The 20,406-nt window shown below is 48.1% G+C and overlaps 1 protein-coding gene and 1 long non-coding RNA gene across 8 annotated transcripts in view; both read left to right on the top strand.

Moving 5' to 3' along the window:
* Positions 1-20,406, top strand: part of LOC127034063 (uncharacterized) — a 163,767-nt gene that overhangs the window by 120,069 nt on the left and 23,292 nt on the right. The window lies entirely within an intron of this gene.
* TSNAXIP1 (translin associated factor X interacting protein 1) overlaps positions 1-20,406 on the top strand; it is a 234,700-nt gene that overhangs the window by 201,466 nt on the left and 12,828 nt on the right. For 3 of the 7 annotated variants that reach the window (XM_050922391.1, XM_050922388.1, XM_050922392.1), the window contains exons 4-11: positions 1,731-1,854; positions 3,902-3,995; positions 9,176-9,372; positions 13,388-13,523; positions 15,132-15,301; positions 18,210-18,369; positions 18,670-18,800; positions 20,012-20,140. In XM_050922391.1, the coding sequence (XP_050778348.1) occupies positions 1,731-1,854; positions 3,902-3,995; positions 9,176-9,372; positions 13,388-13,523; positions 15,132-15,301; positions 18,210-18,369; positions 18,670-18,800; positions 20,012-20,140 (1,141 nt within the window). Of the gene's footprint in view, positions 1-1,730; positions 1,855-3,901; positions 3,996-4,520; positions 4,580-9,175; positions 9,373-13,387; positions 13,524-15,131; positions 15,302-18,209; positions 18,370-18,669; positions 18,801-20,011; positions 20,141-20,406 lie in introns of those variants that run through there. The other 4 variants (XM_050922394.1, XM_050922393.1, XM_050922395.1 and 1 more) reach the window with 3 other exon arrangements.

Here is a 20,406-nt window from a genome sequence, read left to right as displayed (position 1 = left end):
CTTCACTTCCCCAGGTGGGTATTGTAGTTTTAAGAACACGTGATAGAGATCCTGTAGGTGTTTGTCTCTGTCTGAGGGATTGGAGCAAATGCAGTTGTATCCCAGGGCTTGGCTGTAGACAATGGATCTTGTGTAGGAGAGGACGTCAATCTCCCTGGACACTCAATAACAGACTTAAAAGTGGCCATTCTTCAACAAAAAAACTTCAAAACCAGACTTAAACAAGAAACTGCAGAACTGGAATTAATTTGCAAACTTGACACCATCAAATTAGGCCTGAATAAAGACTGGGACTTGCTGGGTCTCTACAAAAAATAATTTTCCTTCTGTTGATACTCACACTTTCTTGTCAACCATTGGGAATGGGCCACCTCCACTACAACTGAATTGGCTTCGTTAGCACTGACCCCCCACTTGGTAAGGCAACTCCCATCTTTTCATGTGCTGTATATTTCTACCTGCCTACTGAATTTTTCACTCCATGCATCTGATGAAGTGGGTTTTAGCCCATGAAGGCTTATGCCCAAATAAATGTGTTAGTCTCTAAGGCGCCATAAGGACTCCTCGTTGTTTTTGCAGACTCTAAGAAGCTTTGATCATATGATAATTAAGAGGTCTGGGAGATTTTAAATGTAACTGTTGTTAATTAGCACAATGTAGCAAGTATGGATGAGGGGATAGGAAAAAGGCACCCTTGTCCTAGAGAGCTCTTGGTTTCCTGCGCAAAGAACTCAGATTTTCTCTGAGTCATCTAAAACTAATCAGCTGGCATTTATTATCTCCTGGTACAGCACCCTCAGCCTGGCTTTCTATACCAAAAAGGTGTCCCAGTGGGGGAGACATACTGTAGGTGGCTGAAGAATCCTAATGTCAGCATGCCAGGAATAGCCCTACCCCCAAGGGGAATGCCTTTACCCCACCCTCCATTTCCAGACCTTTCAGGCCTCTCCCTGGGTATCCCGCCTAGGCAGTCAGGTGCTTTCCAGGACAGAGCTGACTACAACTCCTGTCAGCCAACAGGGCAGGCTCCAACCAGAACAAAGTCAATAAAGCATTCAAGTAAATTTGGCTGCATCTGAATCCTGTATTGCTGGTGACTGGGAGTTGTCACCTCCCTGCAGGCCAGCAGCTTGGCCAGCCAGCCAGGACACTGGAGGCTAGCCCTGGTTGCGAGGTTAGTAATGGGAAGTGGGTTGGTGAAAGGTGAGGCGCCGCATACACATGGAGGAGCAGACAGACAAACTCTCTCACACATGCACACACACACACACTCTCTCTCTCACACACACACCTTGATGAGAACTCCAGTGCCAGCTTGCCAGATCTCCTCTAGTTTTGGGCCTAGATGGGAGGACAGAAAATGTAATGGGGGGAAGACCTGCTCTCTGCCTCGAATACACACTGTACTCCAGACTGACACAAATAGAGATGGACTCCAATACTTCTTTTCACAGATATTCAGCAAGATAAAATGTGTGTCTCTTTGTAGTGCAACCTATATATGAGGCACAGCCCTGTTGAACCTGAGTTGTGTGGGCAAGTCTGGCTGGGTGGCAATCGAATCTGCCGCTGTTCCTTTCAGCCACTCTCTCATATTGGAAAGATGTACTGCTACAGTAAAGTGATCCAGTCTAAAGCTATGAGGGGTGGGAGGAGAGAACCCTAGGGCTCATTGATTGTAAACTGTAGATGTGGTAGAATTTTGCCTGCCATTTTCTGTCTGTCTGCAGCAAGAAACAGGCTTCTCTTACCATTGCAAAACCACGATACCTGGAGGAGCTGGAATGCTACCTAAGGAAAGAGCTGCAGTCTCTGGACCTGACTAAAGAGAACACTCAGGAACTTAAGCTCCAGGTCTGATGGAAGGGAGACACTGGTGAATTCAAACATCAGTGCAGAGTGGGATGGATTTTTTTTTTTTAACTGCCCATTCATAGGTTGCTTAAAAGAAAAGCAGATGGAAAGAGAAGTCCCTTTGGCCAGTGCTGAATGAGAACTGGCTTTGCTTGGCACTTTAAAGCAATGTGCACAAAGCAGTGTAACTGTGCTCTGATGATAACACTTACCACCTCCTAGAACACTTCAGATTTTCTTGAGCTGCCACTGCCTCATTTCTCTGTTGGTTTTTGGAAATGTGAATGGGCCTTAGAATGCAACTCGTGGGCCAAATGCAGTTGCTGAAGTTCCAGACTATGGCCTACATGCAGTGTCTTGCACTACTATGATACAAATAAACAGGTCCCACACTGGACCAGGACCCCATTCTCCCAGGCCAGGGTTCCAAGCTAACAGATCACGGACCAAATCTGACCCCAAGACCCATTTCTCCAGCCTCATGCGAGATTGGGCATAGGTCACTGAGTCCCCCTCCTCCTGCTGAGCCCCTTTGTAGAGCCTTGCTGACAAATGTGCACAGTGGAGAGACTTCTTCCTTCTCTCTTCCCTGCCCCTGCTGAGCACTGGCCTCAGAGGAGTGGCTGCTTCTCCCTGCCTCCCCTTCTGCAGATCAGATCACCCCAAGTTCAGAGAAGCAGCTCTTGCTCTACTCCCCCCACTCACATAATTTGGGGGTGTGGAGACAGAGACAAATCCCCAAAGGGGCCACAGGAGAGGGGAAAGAACCGCAGTGGGGGTGAGGGGAAAGGTTTGGGTGGAGGGGAGTAAAGAGAGGTAACTGGACAGAGGGAAGGAGGTTTCATAAATGAGAAATTTCTTTAAGTGAACCCCCCAGCTGCCTCAGTAAAGGGGTCCAGTCTGCAGTCAGTGAGACTGGGAAGTCTTTCCTGGTGAATGGTACTCCAGCCCAGGGACACCGACTGAAAGGGACTAATTTCCACTCCCTCCCAAATGAGTTTGACCCTCTTGTGCAGAGCACTGACCATACAGGTAGGGAGAGACAATCCCTGCGCAGCCGCCCTTAGTGTCTAAATAGACAACACTGACAATGGGGCAAAACAGTGTCTTTTTTCGCTTATCTTTAGTACAGAGGCACACCCCATGGTGATTAGAGAGTTCAGCATGCAGTGAGGATGTGAGGAACTCTGAGGCACTGCCAGGAATGCCTTTCTTAGTTAAAATGAAATGAATAGAAGAAAATAGAAGTGGTTCATTACAGAGATGTCTACAGGAATATAGTCCCTTTACAGTTACCTGTTACTGCTGTAGCTGTTCTGCTTGGCAGTAAATGTCTGTATTAAACAAGGGAAAAGTTATAAAAAAAGACCATATTACTTAGTTTCATGTCCAGGTCTAGCTCTATAGTGGCTTGGAATTTTACATGGAATTAGGTGTCACTAGATAGCTCCTGTTCCAGGCTTTCAATGAATACCAAGCACTGGCACCAAATGTAAGGGATTTTGGAGATATTGGGAATAAACAGCATGTTATAATTATCTTGAACTCTAAGGGCAAACCCTGATCAGACACAACTGGCTCATATTCTGCAAATAACGTAGCTACCACCTAACAAAACTTGCTTACCCCAAAACCTGAGGTCCTGTCAGCTCTGCTCAGACACTGAAGATCCCATGGCATTTTTCATATGATTGGGGATTTGCCCTGTGATACTTGGCCAAACTTTCCCATTGCCCCACTGTCAACATTTCCCATTCTTGTCTGTCATTCTCCACCCCAGAGGTTGTTGCATTTCAATGGCAAAGCTGGAAATATATTTTTTGTGACTTACTTTGGGATCCAATTCTCAATATGCAGATAATGTAATAGTGTTTATTTTGTTAAGACTTCACAGTATTTTTAAAAGGATGTTGACAACTACATCATAATCTGTGCAGTCATTAAGACAGCAACAGTGATTGCCTCAACAGCTAGCCCCAAAGTTCTGGATAAGGAAAATGAACAGAGTCCTTGATAGTGCTCCCTCTCTCTCTCTGTCTTCCGTTAGCCTTATAGAGAGATCTTTGAGTTCTTCATAGAAGACTTCAAAACCTACAAGCCCCTGCTGTCTGCCATAAAGAATGAGTATGAAGTTACATTGGGTAAGATTTTGGATTCTGTTCTGCTGGGAGTAACAGTCATTCTAGACAGGTGGCTTTACGCAGTAGATTAGCAGTATCAGATAGTTACAGGATGAGCAGTAGAGGCAGGCTTCAATGGCAAAATAATAATACATGGGCTCTTGTTAACTACCTCTAGTACTTACTGTGAACCGGAGAGTCTGTCTGTCTAATGATCTGTTGGTTCTGCCTCACTGATAAAGAATTTCTACCTATCCAGCTCCAGAATGGACACAAGCCAGGCAGCAACAGGGCCTCAACTCTGCCCCGGAAGGACCACTCTCATGGTGGAGTGGGCCGATGTTTTTAATGATGTTAATCCAATTGCATTGGAAACTATGGTTGGGATAACAGTTATAGCAGGGCAGGCAAAGACTGAACTGACTGCTTCCAGGTAGCTCCTAGTGTACATCAAACATGTCCAGTGCTCAGAGGTCACAGCAATGTATGCTTTCTAAACACTGCAGATGGATAGAAATAGACTAACCAGCCACTCATCTCACACAGGCCAGCGACCAGCTGTCAGATGGTAGAAGTTCCATCTCCATTGAAGCAGTGTCCTGGAGGTGAAATATTCTATGTCCCATTACCATTCCCCTGGACCAGCTAGTCCCAAAACCTTTCTTTGTGCACCAGTATCCTGGATGGTGGCAGCAGGCTCTTAACTGGGGAAAGACGACCGTTTTAACTATGAATTTAAACCATTAAGACAATTTCCCCTTGAGCAGTTTGACCACCTCAATCTAGTGGTGATTTGGTTCCATGAGTTTCCTCCATGGTCTGGGTTCCATACCCCACTCAGGCAAAACTGTGTTGCTTCTTAAACATCTAAATTTAGATGTTTATTTTACCCTTCCATGTAAGTTAGGGTGCAATGTTCCCCATAGAGTCTAGGGGCACCAACAACATGTGTTTATAATATAACTGTTTTTGGAAACCAAGTGAATACGTTGGCTTGCCTGGAGAATCTAGCTGCCATGGTAACAAATGGATTTGGAAGCTTTAAGAATAAAAAGAAAACTGGAGCAGGGTTATGTTGTTTTTTAAGTTTAGGGTGGGGATCCTGCCATCTCTCTCCGTTGTGAGGAGCTACCCACTTTTCCCTATTAAAGTTTTCCCCCTATCTATGAGCCTCACAGAGCCACCATCCTTTCAATGAGAGATGGCTGGAGGGGACAATAATCAAGTGAGTTCTCTACCTCACTCTGTGCAGCACACACGATGGGTTATGACTCATTCCATTCCTAGGATTTGTCTTTATTCTGCATTTATGCAATACTGCATATATACATACAAACCTTAGCGTGAGCCCGTCTGAGCTGGGTTTCTCCCTGCAGAACTTCCTGTCCCTCCTCCACATTCTCTCTTGCTGCAGAAGGACTTTCAGTCTTATGCTCCTGAATCAGAGCCAATGAGTCAGCACCAGTCTGCAGTCAGAGTGAGTCAATAGAATAGCTCTGTACCTGAAGTCTGACTCTCAATCACAGGAATTTGGTTGCAGCAAGTCAGAATTACTCTTCAATTGCTGGATGGTTTGTATGGACTGAACAAAAAGAGACACCCTCCCTATCCCAAGGGATGAGCATGCTATCTCTGTAGCACTTCATCTCCTGTTGAAACTGAAACCAAGCCTCTACTATGACAACATACTTTGACTGTGTGTGCCATGTTTTACATCATAGCCAGTTGGGCCTTATCTTGCTAGTGCGAGTGACTCGGCAGCTGTCTCATTCCCTATTAGCTCTTGTGAGTAACCAAAGCGCACTAAGCTTGTGCTAGTTGGTGCGCTGTCTCCTAGAAAACAACTTTCTGAAGTAAAATCTCCTTGTGAACATGAAGACATTAAGCATAAGCCAGAAAATAAAGCTGTGGGAGCGAAGCTTTGCAGACCCTCCCCCCCAGCTATTTGTACTAATTCTTAGAAACATTTAGCGTTGCTGGAAACTCCATAAAGAGTAGAGTTCAGTGGGAGGGTCTGTCTTCACTGCAGAGTAAACTTGAGTTATCTGCACTCCAGTTACTATTTCAAGTTAGCCTCACTCAACTGAAAGTGGCCACACTGTAAAACAGCACTCGAGCTTTTGTGTACTGACACTGGTGCCGCACTCACCGGTATGTAGCACTGGGCTTTCTGGGGCCACGTACCGTGGTTTAAGCCAGTAGTCTTCAACCTTTTTACACCCAAGATCACTTTTGAATTTAAGGGCAACCCAGGATCTACCCCACCCCTTCCACGAGGCCCTGCCCCTACCCCAAAGCCCCACCCCACTCATTCCATCCTCCCCCCATCACTTGCTCTCCCCCACCCTCACTTACTTTCACTGGGCTGGAGTAGGGGTTTGGGGTTTGGGAGGGGGTGCGGGCTCTGGGCTGGAGCTGATGGGTTCACAGTGGGGGAGGGGGCTCTGGGCTGGGGCAGAGTGTTGGGGTGCAGGAGGGGGTACAGGGTGCTGGCTGTGGGAGGGGGGTCAGGGCACAGGTTTGGAGTGCAGGAGGGGTACAGGGTGCTGGCTCCGGGAAGGGGCTCAGTGCTGGGGTTTGGGCTGCAGCCTCCTGCCGGGCAGCACTTACCACTAAGGCAGGGTCCCTCGCTACCCTGGCCCCACGCTGCTCCTGGAAGGGGCCAACACGCCCTTGTGGCCCCTGGGGCGGAGGAGGGGTAGCACATGGCTTCACACGCTGCCCCTGTCTGCAAGAACCACCCCTGCAACTCCCATTGGCCGCAGCTTCCCATTCCCAGCCACTGAGAGCTGCAGGGGCAGTGCTTGCAGGCTGGAGCAGTGCATGAAGGGAGACCCCTGCCCAGGGGGCCACGCTAGCTGCTTCCGGCATCAGTGTGGGGGCATGGCAGGCAGGGAGCCTGTCTTAGCAGCAGCCCCGCTGTGCCACTGGAGATCGTGATTGACTGGGAGATCCTCTAGGATCGACCAGTTGATTGCGATCGACCGGTTGGTGACCACTGGTTTAAGCTGAGCCGCTCTGTGGATCCTTTCACAGTGAATCGTCAGTTGTTGCTGGACACATGGGGAGAGTTGGAGGAAGGCATTGGAAGACTTAGGAGCACTTGAGTGGCTTTAGCCTGCAGCCACACAGCAGAGTGATCATCTTAGTAGCTGACAAGTTGCGCTCACTTGAGTTTTAGCTTATACCCCTGGTGGGCCAGCTCACACAATTTAAAACCATCACCACCCTACACTGAAGAGGTTTTGTGTGTGGACAAGACACAAGTGAAGCGCAACACTCAAGTTATAAACTGAGTTAATTTTGCAGTGAAGACAAGCTCACAATCTTTTGAAAGGACAACACTTTCCCAAGAGAGACTACTTGTCTCTGGAAAGTGACTGGTTGTGCTAAAGTGTCTAGATTCCACAGGAAATTATGAAGGTTAGAAACAGCAGGTGCAATCTCCTAGTAAGCTCCCTGGTTACAGAGATTTTTTCAAAGCCAAAAGGTAGCTGGGTGACTTCCACTACCTGCGTTGGAAAATGTGAGTAAAATAGCACGTGTCACCATAATGGCACGACTTAGGATGGTGTGAGGGATGTTGTGTTGTATCTCTAGTGTGCCAGTAACAGGAGTAAATGTAATCCTTTGGGTTACTACAGAAACTGGACCTTTCACTTTTCTTTGCCAACAGTCTGTTATTTGAGCTCACCTGATGAGAACTGGCAATGGCTGGACTCAGCATATCCTAGGACCCTCCCTACACAGGGCTTTTCACCACAGTCTGCCTCACTTGCACTAGCACAGCTCCACAAGTGGCAGCAATGGTGAGAACAACAGTGTAGAGTTGCTGTGGGTGATTTTAACAGCACCTTCTCTAGACCTGCCCTGAGCAGGTGGTGAAAGTCCTGGTGGCTGCTTTACTCTGGTGCTCCCCCCAGTGCTACTATGAGGGGAGCTGCCCCAGTGTACATGCAACAGTGGGAAAACTTGACAAAACAAATAAGACATCTCAGGGTATTCACAGCCCTGGAGTGAAATCGCCTGTGCATCATTTTTAGGGATAGTGGGATGAGAAATAGTGCCTCCTATTCTAGGATTGCATGCACTTTAAGTTGTAAAATGCAGAACATCCTACAGATAAATACAATGACAGGACATTGGTGGAAGAGAGCAAGTTGGACTGTCTGGACCACACCAGCAATTCTTTCCTTCCATTCACTCCTTTCTCCAGAATGGATGTTTGCTGGCTCAACACAGCAGTTACTATGGCAGAGCCCTTGCTGTGCTAGCTGAACTCAGCACACACGGCATCTTTGAGCAACTCCTTTAATCCTGGCAGCATTTGGTCTCATAAAAATAGGAAAGACAAGCAATCAAAACCCACGGCATCTTACTGTGTATTTGTAGCTGGAATATCAGCAATAGAATAAGTGCTGTCACTATGTCTACCCCATAGGTGAGTTTAAGAAAAAATGTATTTCAGTGGAAGGTCCGAATTAGAGCAGAGCCCTTGGGTTCTGTCAGAGGAGTTGGAGAGAAGGGTGGGAAAGGCGCGTGAGTCGTCATGGGCAATCTCCTGGAGGAGGCAAAGGGAAGAGAGCCTGGTAAGAGGGAGGAGCATCCTCAAAAGGGAAGAGAAATCATGGTTGGGAGTGACCGGATGTTCCTGACAGTCACTCCTAGGGGAGCAGCACACATGTGGCTGTGGATCTAGAGGCCAATATCTCCACCAGGAGTAGCGTGGAGGATTCAAGCTCTTTCTTTGTGATAGTGAGTGGGTAATGAGCTACCAGCTGACTCTACCACACCAATCTGCCATTCCTGAAATCCTGCCATTCCACTCTGGGAGATCTGCTAAAGCAAAACTTGGGGGGTGCTGGCCACCTCTGAAAAGAAGAAAATCATGGGTGCTCAAAAAAGCCAGAGATCCTTTTTGCATTTAGTGTTTGGAACCAATATAAAGAGCAGTGAATTAAGATCAGCAGCCCACATGGAGCTTATACCTATAGGAAGAGAGATCAGCAGAATACAGTCCCAAAAGCTAGAATTCCGAAGAAAACCAGCCTTCAGCTGCTCACCATAGCAGGTGGAGGAAAAACTTGCTGGTTTTGTCCCAGATTCCAGTTGTGAACAGTAGGTCTTAGATAGGACTATGGAATTTGACTCGTCTGCCTATTGAATCCTTAATTACGAGAGCCCACCCTTTCCTCCTGTAGCTCACCTGAGGGAGAAGATCCGCTCCCTGGAGCCCTTGAAGGCAATGCTGGTGTCTGTGTCAGATGAGTGCACCCGGCAGATCGTGGCACTGCAGGAAGAGGAGAAGGCTGAAATAACGATGCTGAAGAAAGAGAAACTGTATTTGTTAAAGCTTATCGACAAAATGAAGGAGGAGAAGGGCTCCCTGCAGACTCAGGTAAAGTGGGATAATGATCAACCGGATGTTTCCCAGCCCAGCCTTATGCATCAAGTCCCAGACAGCCCGATCCTGCTCCCACTAAGCCAATGGGAGCAGATACAGGCTTGGTAAGGTGCTGATGATTTGGCGTGCTCAGCCTGATTCAGTGCTAATGCAGAGTTCTCCAGCGCAATGTTCCCTGCAGATGGCACGTTCCACTCTGCTATGCTGTCAAAACTCTGCTGAGTTGTGGGTGTAGGTTTGTCTTCCCTGATGCTTAATTTGTAATGAAAGAGGTGTCAGGGCTCAATCAATTTTTTTACTTTCATAACTGACGTAGCAAGCCCAGGGGTGCCCGGGCTATGAACTGCCAAGCCTACAGGTGCAGTGTTTTCCCCAGCCATCATGTCAATGCTTTTCACTGTGTCTGTGGACACAATACATGGGATGGGCACATTACTGACACATGACAAAGCCACAAATGAGTTATTTAGCTCCTCCCTCACGAGTGTTGAGAAAAATACAGCAACCGCAGAACAAAATCTATTACTCTAAAAGAGATATAAAAATGGTCTTGATGATAAACACCAATGTCTCATGGCCCTGCCGAGCTGGACGTGACTACTGAGTCCAGCTCTAATTCTCCCTCTTCCAGTGGGATGAAGATCAGACCACAAGACATCAGATATAAAGCCATGACATTTTTATGTATAGAAAGGATGTCCCTGGCCTGGATTTTGGGCAGATGATTTTCTGTGGGAAATCCCCATTTAGGGGAGGAGGAGGAAATATTTAAAATGGCTGAAGTTGCTAAGAACCGTGGAATACTAGATGAGTCCCAGGGGAGGCGAGTTAGTGGGCAGAGAGCCAGTCAGCAGTGGATGGGAAATGCATTTGAGCTCATGGCTCCAAAGTGTGTCACGTGACTCCCATTTCCATGTCTGTGTGTGGGTGTACCTGTATCTACCTGTCCATATCGTAGCTATCATTCATTTTATTGTAGGCGAAGTATCAGAGGGGTAGCGGTGTTAGTCTGGATCTGTAAAAGCAGCAAAGAATCCTGTGGCACCTTATAGACTAACAGACATATTGGAGCATGAGCTTTCGTGGGTGAATACCCATTTCATCGGATGCATGCAATGAAGTGGGTATTCACCCACGAAAGCTCATGCTCCAATACGTTTGTTAGTCTATAAGGTGCCACAGGACTCTGCTGCTTTTACAGCAAAGGCTGCCTAACATTTCCCATTTATAAGCTTTCAGTTGCTTATAACTTTGTCAAACAAACTGCTCAGGCTAGAATATGAGGTGTCTGTCTGTCACAGGGGTGCACCTCCTTCTGGCCTCATCTAGGGAGTTGCTCTGCAAGGTCAATGCCACTTCCTGCAGTTGTACTCCAGCACTCTTACTCCCTCAGGATTCATCTGCTCCCACTTTGTGGCTTGGTCCTCTGACCGAGGCCCTGTAGTCCTCCCCTCCCACTGTATCAACATCTCTCAGGACCCACTGTCCTAGGCAGTCTTCTCTTTCACTTGCCCCTTAATGGTGCCACTTCTCCAGTGACTGGTAGGGGAATCCAGCCATGCCCTCTACATGGGATTCCAGCCCAGGGACCTTACAACAACCAGGCTCTGTCAGCACAGTCTTATCCCTGGGCTGCTTCCTACCTCGCCTCCTCTCACCTTAAGAGTGACTGCAGCTTCTCCCTCTGCCACCCCCAGCTGCTCTCAGCTACTGAACTTTATACAGGCCCCTCCTGTTCCTGTTCCTGTCCAGCAGAGCCTTGTCTCTAATTAGTCTGAGTGCCGCCCTCCCTCGCCCCACTCCTTCTCCAGGTGCAGACAAGGAGGTTAATTGGCCCATGTAGCTACCGTAACCCCTTCAGCCATGTGTGGGGTGGACACCCCATGCCCCATCACACTGCCTCATGTGGATTTTTTGTTTAAGTTTCAGCAAGAAGGGTGTTAAGCTGTTGTGACAAAGTGGGGATTTTTCCCTTGTTGTGTTGTATGTGAGCCTACGTGAGTCTTACTGTTTTGCTTGAATGCTGTGTGCCTCAGTTTCCCTGTGTATTGCACCAATGTCTAGGTGGTGGGAATAAGGGGGTGTGACTTTTGTGGAGGCTGCTCCAGCTGCCTGCACCAATGATATGGCCACCCCTTCGTAACCTGAGACTCAGGAGAGGGATGCGACCAAGTGATTCTTGGCCTGAGAAGTGAGACGAAGGCCAAAGGAGGAACAATGGGCAGGGCAGGGCAGGGGCCAGGCAGCTGGAAGCGGGTCAGTCTGGGCTGGCTTGTGACGCAGGGGAAGGATCAGAGCCCTGGCTCTGGGCTCCCCTCCCCCCAAGATGGACTTGGCTGAAAGTCATTGATTTCTGTTCCAACAAGTTCTGTCCTATGCTGTGTTCCTGTTGACTAATAAACCTTCTGTTTTACCGACTGCTGAGAGTCACATCTGGCTGCAGAGTTGGGGTGCAGGGCCCTCTGGCTTCCCCAGGAGCCCTGCCTGGGTGGACTCGCTGGGAGAAGTGCAGAGTGTGGCATGGATGCTGAATGCTCCATGGTCAGACCCAGGAAGGTCAAAGCTGTGTAAGCATCTTGCCCTGGAGACAGTCTGCTCAGAGAGAGGAGGCTCCCCCAGAGTCCTGACTGGCTTTGTATGGAGCAGTTCCAGAGCATCACCCCGGTGACTCTATGAAACTGTTTCTAAAAAAGAAGTTAGGAGAAAACTTATCAAGCTTAGTCTTGAAGCCAGATATGTCTTCTGCTCCCACTACTCCCCTTGGAAGGCTGTTCCAGAACTTCACTCCTCTGATGGTTAGAAACCTTCATCTAATTTCAAGTCTAAACTTCCTGACGGCCAGTTTATATCCATTTGTTCTTGAAGCTGGAACTTGAAGTGGGGCAAGGGTGAGGAAGTGCCTCTTGCTGGCCTCATTAAAATCCACCCACATTTAGCTGACCTGTGACTACTGAGCATCACCATTTGCACCTGCTTAGCTAAAAGCTCCAACCCTTCCATCTGCACTGAGCGTGCTCCAGCCACATGGCGCTTCCTAACATGCTGTCCGTCCACACTAAGCATGCTTCTTGCAGCCACAGAGCTAGAACTCCTGATGAGGGGATAGCGCAGCAGCTCCTGTCACCCCATTGGCCATGGGGAAGGCAGGGGTTAGGCAAGTAACTGTAAGTGTGGGAAGCACAGTTCCCTCTAAATGCAAAGGTCAATCTCCCCCTCCTCTTCTTGGCTTGAAGGTGCAGCTCGCCAGCCCACCCACCGCTCCTTGGCTTGTGCAGTGAAAACTCGCTCCTATTTCAGTCTATTTTAACCACTGGGGGAGGAGTTCTGGGCACCAGGCAGGCACAGACCATGAGTTCCAGTCTCAGCTCCTCACTGACTGGTGCTAATGGTTCTGTGCACTTCACAGTCCTTCTTGATTAGCAGATCCTCATGCCCCTGCATTGTACAGCTGGGGTAACGGAGGGGTTGCACAGCGTCACTTCTGGCAGATCTGGGAATGGAAGCTGGGGCCAGATTCTCTGCAAGCCTCTCAGAGGTTCAGATTATGGGGGGATGGTGTTGGGGGGTGGCACGGGACAAAGGTGGTTTAAGATAACTTTGTATATGTACAATACTACAACCAAAAAATGTAAAAGAATGCTATTAAGGTTGCAAAATCAATCACTCAAAAGGAAGGAAATGCCAAAATTAATGCTGCCTTTGCAACCTTAATTTGACCCCCTGGTGCATATGCATTATGATACAGGCTTTAAGTACATGATCATGTGCTGTTTTCCCACAGGAGCCTGCCTCATTCAGTGCACAGGGTGGACAGTGCTCAGGGAATGAGCAGCTATTCACCATTTTGTTTTCTCCTCGTTGTGTGTGTGGCCCCAGGCCTTATTTACTGTACACTATTCAAACCCTGCTCTGAAGAGAGAACGATTAGTTTTCTCATGGGCTTGTCACTGATGCTCATCTCTACAGTATCTGAGAGCTTGAGTTCAGCCCACCATCCTGTCCCCTGCAGGTGAACAAGCTGCGGAAGAATGTGGCCAAGGAATACATGCGCTACATTAACGAGTGTGACGCACGCAAGCTGCTGCTAGCAGATCTGAATGAAATGCGCAACCAGCAGTTGGAAATGTCGCTTCGCCAAGTCCAAGGTAGAGACAGCGAATTTTTCTAAGAGTTTCTCCTGTAGCAAGCCCCAAACCCCGAGCCACATAACCTGCATTGCATGGAAGACTCAGCACTCACCCGCTACTTAGCGTAACAGGTGTTCCGGGGCCAGATCCTGCAAGGTGCTGAGAGCCCTTAATACCTTTTGACTTCAGTGGAAGTTGCTGATGCTCAAGGATCTTGTGACTGGCAGGCTGCAAGGTCAAGCCCTCAGAACCAGCAAACCTTCTGGAAGTCCAGGATCTTGAGCATTTGTGTTTACAAAACTGCTCTGAGTTTGTGCCCGTCAGGTTACTTCCCAGTGATAGTGATTCTTTGAGTAGGTGGCCCCTGCAGAGTCACCCTCTGGGATGCTTTCACCCCCAGTGCTGCTGGTTGGGAACTTGCTAGAAGGCAGTAGCTTGGTGTCCACACGAGTGCTCCATATCTGGATTTGAATGTTCAGACACAAAGAGAGCGCATCCCTGCTTCTGCTCTGTCCCTTCCCCTCAACCCAAATCCAGCCTGGGACTTTGAACATGGGTAAGGAGGACAGGGAATGTGGGTCCACAAAGATAATTTACTCCAAGAGCTACAGTTCCTGGTAAGTAGCCTATTTTAGTATTGAATGTTTGCATTACAATAGCAGCCAGAGGCACCAATGGGGATTGAAGCACTATGCAAATACGTATTTGCATAAATATATACATATGACCTTCTCATAAACAAACTATTGAAATATAAGCTAGACGGAGTGGGTGCATAACTGGTTGAAAAAACATTCCCAGAGAGTAGTTATCATTGGTTCACAAGCCAAGCTAAAAGGACAGGTCGAGTGGGGTCCCACCCCCGCCCTTGTGTATGCGATCATTACAGCGCTGCCGAGTCTCCCGAATTCTGGCCCTGCTTTGCGAAGCTTCCAGCTACTCTCCAATCCCCTTTCTCCTCCTCCTCAATTCTGGAGGAGCAGGTCCACATCTGCTCCTCCTTCAGCCCAGCAATTTACTGTACGCTTCCTCAGCCCCACAGCAGATCTGTCCTCCCAGTCCCACGTTTGCTTCTCCTATAGTTCCTGGGTTCTTCAACCCACTTTCCCGCTCCCAGGCAGGGTGTTCCGGGGGGGAAGAGGCACCATCCTGCCCCTGTTGCTCAGAGGAGGGAAGGAGGGATGGAGCCACCCTGAGCTACTGTGCTCTTTAGTTCCCTCTTCCCCTTACCCCCATCCCATGAGTGGAGTGTCAGCTCCTGGGGAAAGGGGAGAGAGTTCTGTCTGCCCCCTGCAGAAGCCCTGATTGGCTGCTCTTCCCCTGGAGGTGGGGCAGTGGGGAAGGCAGCCAGTCAGATGGGGTTTTCCCCCCCAGGCAGGGCTGACATTCACAAGAGGACTGGAGATTCTCATGCCATGAGCAGATGGGCTCCAGCCCTAGCCAGTCTCATGTGACTCAAACTGTCAAAAGCTGGGAACACTGGGACTGCTGCACTGCCTCTGTAGCGACAGCACATCAGAACCTCTGGGGGCTTTAATAACACTCACCTGAGGACGTGCCTCCAGAGAGCTGGGCTCGCGGTCACAGCCCTCCATCTGACTGTGCACTGACAACTCTTGTTTAAAGACGTCAAGGGTGAAGACTTGGTCAAGGTAACGCTGGCATTGAAGATAGCTCGGCAGGACCTCACGAAAGCCCAGGTGGAGCTGAACACGATGAAAGCAGATTACGGAGATGTTGTACCCAGGAGAGACTTCGAATCGCAGGAGAAGAAATATTCTGATCTGTTTGAGAAGGTGATCATAAGGCTGTGTCTACCACACAAATACCATACAGTATCTTGGAGTGCAGGCTAAAGTATAGACTAAGCAAACCCAGGAGGTGCTCACTCCAACCCTAACTTGTCCCATTGCACCTGACCTGGCTTTTGTCTGTAGGCACAAGGAGATATGGTAGGGAGGAAATGGTAACGCAGAAGTGCCTGCCTGTTGACAGTTCGGATCTCAGCCTTAGCAATATTTCAATACATTGTTTCATTCCTCCCTGAAAATAAATGTCACATCCCCTTGATTGGGGCTTCCCATAGAACAATTAAAAAGCCACATCTGGAGAGCTGTAACCTCTGGATTCAAAGCACGGCTGGTTTTGCTGTGGTGTATTAACAGTAATATACAGAGGTGGAGAGGTGTTGGTTAGTATAAATATTCTCTGTGTAGCCTGCTCTCTTACTGGTAATAAGAGTCAATTTTAGCGGCATGTAGTGCTGTAAAGCACTGTATAAATCAGGTAATGAAGTTAGGTATCTCTTACACCATAGCCCTCTCCATAGCTTGGCTTACTGAAAGCAGCATGCAGCTGGCAGTTTGTGTCTGCCTGGTGGTGCTGCTGCATCTCCCTCTGGTATGAAATGGGTTCCTTAGCCTTCTGTGGCTCCAGGATCATCATGCTGCTAGCGGACTGAAGACATTTCCCCAAGCTGGACTGAGGGCTGGAATAGCCTCTGTTGTAGGTGGCTCGCTTTGTTTGTTTGCCTCCTTTTCAGAGCACATAGCGTGAGCACTCGGCTTGCAGTGCACACACGCAGGAGCAGCGCCTCTTCTCCTACAGTTCAGCAAAGGACATAATGAACAAACCTGAGCAAAGTCCCAGACCTAGCCCTGCTCCTGAGCTGTCATGGGCTAGAAGGGGTCATTCCATCCAGCTCCCAGCTGGGCTAGAGCCCAGAGCAAGGAATCACTCATGTCAATCTGTAGCAAGCCCACTGGTTGTTTCAGAATCATTCCTGCCACTGGTCAGGGTGCAAAGGAGAGAATGGGGGCATGGATGGGGTTTGGCTCAGAGTGACTGAAAGAAACAAAGAGCTGCCTGATAGACTGGAAAAAAGTTGATGTATTATCAAAGGGTCTAGCTTGGGGGTGCCCACATTTGCTTTTTGAGCGCTGCCCCAATTTGCATTAAAGGTGAACTGCAAAAAACATCTATAGTGTGTGCACCTTTTTTGCTTCCCTCTGATGGGTTAAGGGAGCCTGGCAGGTTTCTGGTGCTTTTCTGCCCGGTTGTTACATTAGAAATACTAGGCCTTCTGTATCTGTTTTTGCTGGAGCAAAGGCTCTCAGCCTTCAGTTACAGGGAAGCAGGTATTGAATCTTTCACAAAGAGAACTTTTTGCCCCAGAGTTTGAGTTATAGATAAACAGAAACATAAACAATGAAGGTGTGAATAAACTCCCTTTCCCTCCTCTCAGGGTTTGGGTTTCAGTCATTATCTTGCTAGTCCTTCCATCCTTCAGAAGGACTGGTAGCAAAAACAGGTCACTTCAGACCAGGTATTTCTCAAGTAACAAACAGATGCATGTCAAGCTGTCCTGCATTGGTTCAAGAGCATGGGACCAACCTCAGGGCAGACTGTTAAGAATCAGGGCACAAACCCCAATGTGGTTGTAAGTTCTATACTTAGATTTCACCAACCAATTATGAAGTGTGAACTCCTCAGCACTGTAACAGCCTTACCATGGAGTCACACACAGTCCCCCGGGGGTGCTCTGATCTGTCTTGCCCCAAGTCAATTGCACCTGAGATCTCACACCAAAGACAAGACTGGTAGCCTATTCTATAATAAACTATATACCGATTTATTAACCGGAAAAGGAAATAAGATTTATTTACATGGTTACAGAACCTAAACATAGATACATACAAATGAGTTAATCATAAGTTTCCAAAGTAACAGAAGCTTCTGTAATAAGCAAGTTCTGTATGTCCTTTAGGGCTAACCCAGGTTAAGCAGCTGGGGAGCTTTTGCTTATGCCTAGTAATCCTGGTTCCCCGGAGTCCAAGTAGCATAAAGAAACAGTTCCTTGTTCTTAGGCCTTTTTATTCCCTTCCCTATTTCAGCTTTGAGATGCAAACTCAACTGAGGGAGGAATTCACTTGCAAGACTCCTCTTCATGCAGTGAGAGGAGAGCAAACAACAAAGTCTTACACCTTCTTTAATGTTCCTCTCTAGTAGTTAATGTCTGTCTGTCTGGTGATTTACACAGGTTTACAACACAAACACTCAACCATTACCTTATCACATGGGATACAGATGTTATAAGGCGAGATGAACGCAGGCAGCAACTCACAAGCATTCATTAGCGTCTAAACACTAAACTCACTTTTATAATTCTAATACCTATTTTAACAATACTATACACACAGGGGAGCCAGACTGATCCCAGTTAGGTATTTGTCAGTGTTCAACTGAGGCATGGGGACTTTGGCATGAGCTGGCACCTGGTCTGCCAGGAGCACAGTGCCCCCAAGACCTTTTTATTATTATTATTATTATTCTTTAAGAAAAGGCCCATTCAAGCCCCCTTTTACACCATAAGAAAAAAAAAAAAACTTTACAAAAATTATTTTCGGGTCACCTTTAAAAAGCAGCAATTCCCCATCAGTGTGGCAGCTTTCAGAGGCTACAAGTCCCAGGAAAAGATGCTCTGCTTGATCTGGGTGGCCAAGTGGAATATTACATCCCAGGGCTCCACCTCCATTCTAAAGATGAGCAGCCATACTCTAGGAAGCTATGGACTACCCCAAGCTCACCTGTGCTGCTCTTTGGCCACCTCTGGTCTAAAATTCAGTCTGAAAAAGGACTGAATAACTGTGAGAAGTCCAGAGCCATCAGCACTGGTTTATCTGTGCCCCACTTTCCCTTTGGTAGATGGAAGTCCTGCAGAAGGATTTTGATGACCTCCAAAGGGAGTATGACACTCTGCTGGAAATCCACCAAGAGACCGTGGAAGAGCGAGACCGGTTCTACAACGAACTCCAGCAAGTTCAGCGCAGCTCCACCCCCCGGCCTGACTGGGCAAAATGTGCAGGTACCAGGCTCTGGTTGATGATTTGCTTTGGACATCCCATCTCAAAGTGCTGTGAGTTTGTTAACCTCTGGGCACAGTGCAAAGCCCCATTTCTTCCTTGCAGGCTTTTATGGAGGAGGTGGGGCTGGCAGCTGGAGGGGCTCAGTGACTCTTGTTTTGTATTGTGTGTTTAAGGTAAGGGCTGAGCACCGACAGAGATCTATACAAATCTAAAACTCCCACGAACATCGCACCCAGCTGGAGGACATCCTGGGAGTGCTCTCCCTCCTTCAACAGCTCAGTTTGTTTCTGCTCTTACAGAGGTGATTTCTGGTGGGCCTGAGCGGTGGAGCTATCTGGAAGAGGGGAAGACCAGTGACCAGCTAGTGGATGTCCTTCTGGAGGAAATAGGAACAGGAGTGCTGAAGGAGAAGGACTCCTTCCCCGGGCTGGTATTTGTGTTTCATTCTTGGTTGCTTTACTCTGGTGAGAGGACTTGGTAATACATATCTGACTGTTGGCAAAGTAGGAAAGAGCCTTTCCCATTTGGAATTACATAGCTGTTTTCATGGAAGCAATATTGATACATAAAGATGAGATTGTTAGGGTACTTGTTTGCTGGAAGCCTTAGGCCAAGGACAACCAGTTGCCCTCTTGCTGGAGGAGAACAAATCTCCAAGTTGAGATTTACCAGCAGCTACTGAAAGTGCAAAGTGTTAGCTAAGGAGTTACTGGGCTAGGGGTGCTGTCTCCCTGCCAGACACTGCCTATTGCTTGAGATAGCCTAGCCCCCAAACATACAGGTGACAAATGCTGCATTATATAAAGATCTTCTTGTTGATGCCTCCCTAACAGGCAGCTCAGTAAACCCCACGTGTTGTGACTGTTTACAAGCAGTTGCTCTGTCACATGTGGTTTCAGATTTCCTTTGTCTGCCCTCATGAGCTGGCGACTCCTGCTCATAACATGTCTCTGCCTCCTTAGTTTTCTCCAGGAGCTTGAATCGTTTTATCCTCTCCTAGGAAGTTCTCTGCATCGCTGCTGGAGGCTATCCCCTCATTTTTGTTACGTTGAAGCCCTTGTCCCTCCCCCTCGTTGCGGCTAAGGTAGATCAGAAGGGACTCTTTCCTTTAGCAGCTATTCAGTACACTTGCTAAACTGCTCCCAGAACGCAGACCATGTTGAGTGATGCCAGGCACTCCTGTTAAACTGCATGTCAGAGATCAGGGAAATGTTACTCCTCCCTGGGAAATAGCCATTCACTAATATGGGCTGGAGGGTTACCCAGCCTGTGTGTGTCACCTGTATGACACACTCACCATCGGTGTCTGGGGAACACTGTACTGTGAGGCATGCACAGAAGTTGTGTTCACAGCTGCATGGGTGCAATGGCGTTAAAATGAGAGTCACGGATGTAGCAAGGGTTTGATCTAGCTCACTGCAAGGGGGAAGAGATGTGCCTAGTGCAGACTCCAACTGACTCATGTCCACCCTTGTGGCTTCATTGTGGCACCAGACCTACCTATGAAACACTGGGGATGAAAGAACCTATCCCAGATGGCTCCCCCCTTGTGAGCTTACCCAGAGATACAAACCTTTTCCATGGCTCCATAGTCTATGGAAATAGCTTCTTTGCTACCTGATGGTCTCCCATATTATCTAGGGCAAAGGGGACAAGGTCCCTGTGTACCTGAGGTACGAAGGCCAGGTGAAGAACAAGAAGCTGAACAAAAAGGATGTGGTGAACATCCTGAAGGAGATCTGGAAAGAGAAAGTTTCAGCAGATCTGCAGGTTCTCTTTATCCTATTTTTTCCCATAACTAAAACCCACTTGATTCCTTGCAGTCAGCTACTGGGACAGTCCTGCTGGCTGGAAGGGGTTGAGAAGCCAAGGCTGCACCCAAGCCACAGTTTATATCACTCTCCGACCCTGTCAACAGAGGATGCAATAGGAGCAAGTCATTTTGCTGTCTTCCCGCCCCGCTTCCCCAGTGTCACTCCTGGGATGTTCGTGCCTGCTGCTATCCTGATGAGTGATGGTGCTCCTGTGACCAGGAC

The sequence above is a fragment of the Gopherus flavomarginatus genome, chromosome 14 (genome assembly GCF_025201925.1).
Source record: "Gopherus flavomarginatus isolate rGopFla2 chromosome 14, rGopFla2.mat.asm, whole genome shotgun sequence".
Lineage (NCBI taxonomy): Eukaryota > Metazoa > Chordata > Testudines > Testudinidae > Gopherus > Gopherus flavomarginatus.
Note: the sequence above shows the minus strand (reverse complement) of the source record. Positions and strands in the feature narration are given on the sequence as shown.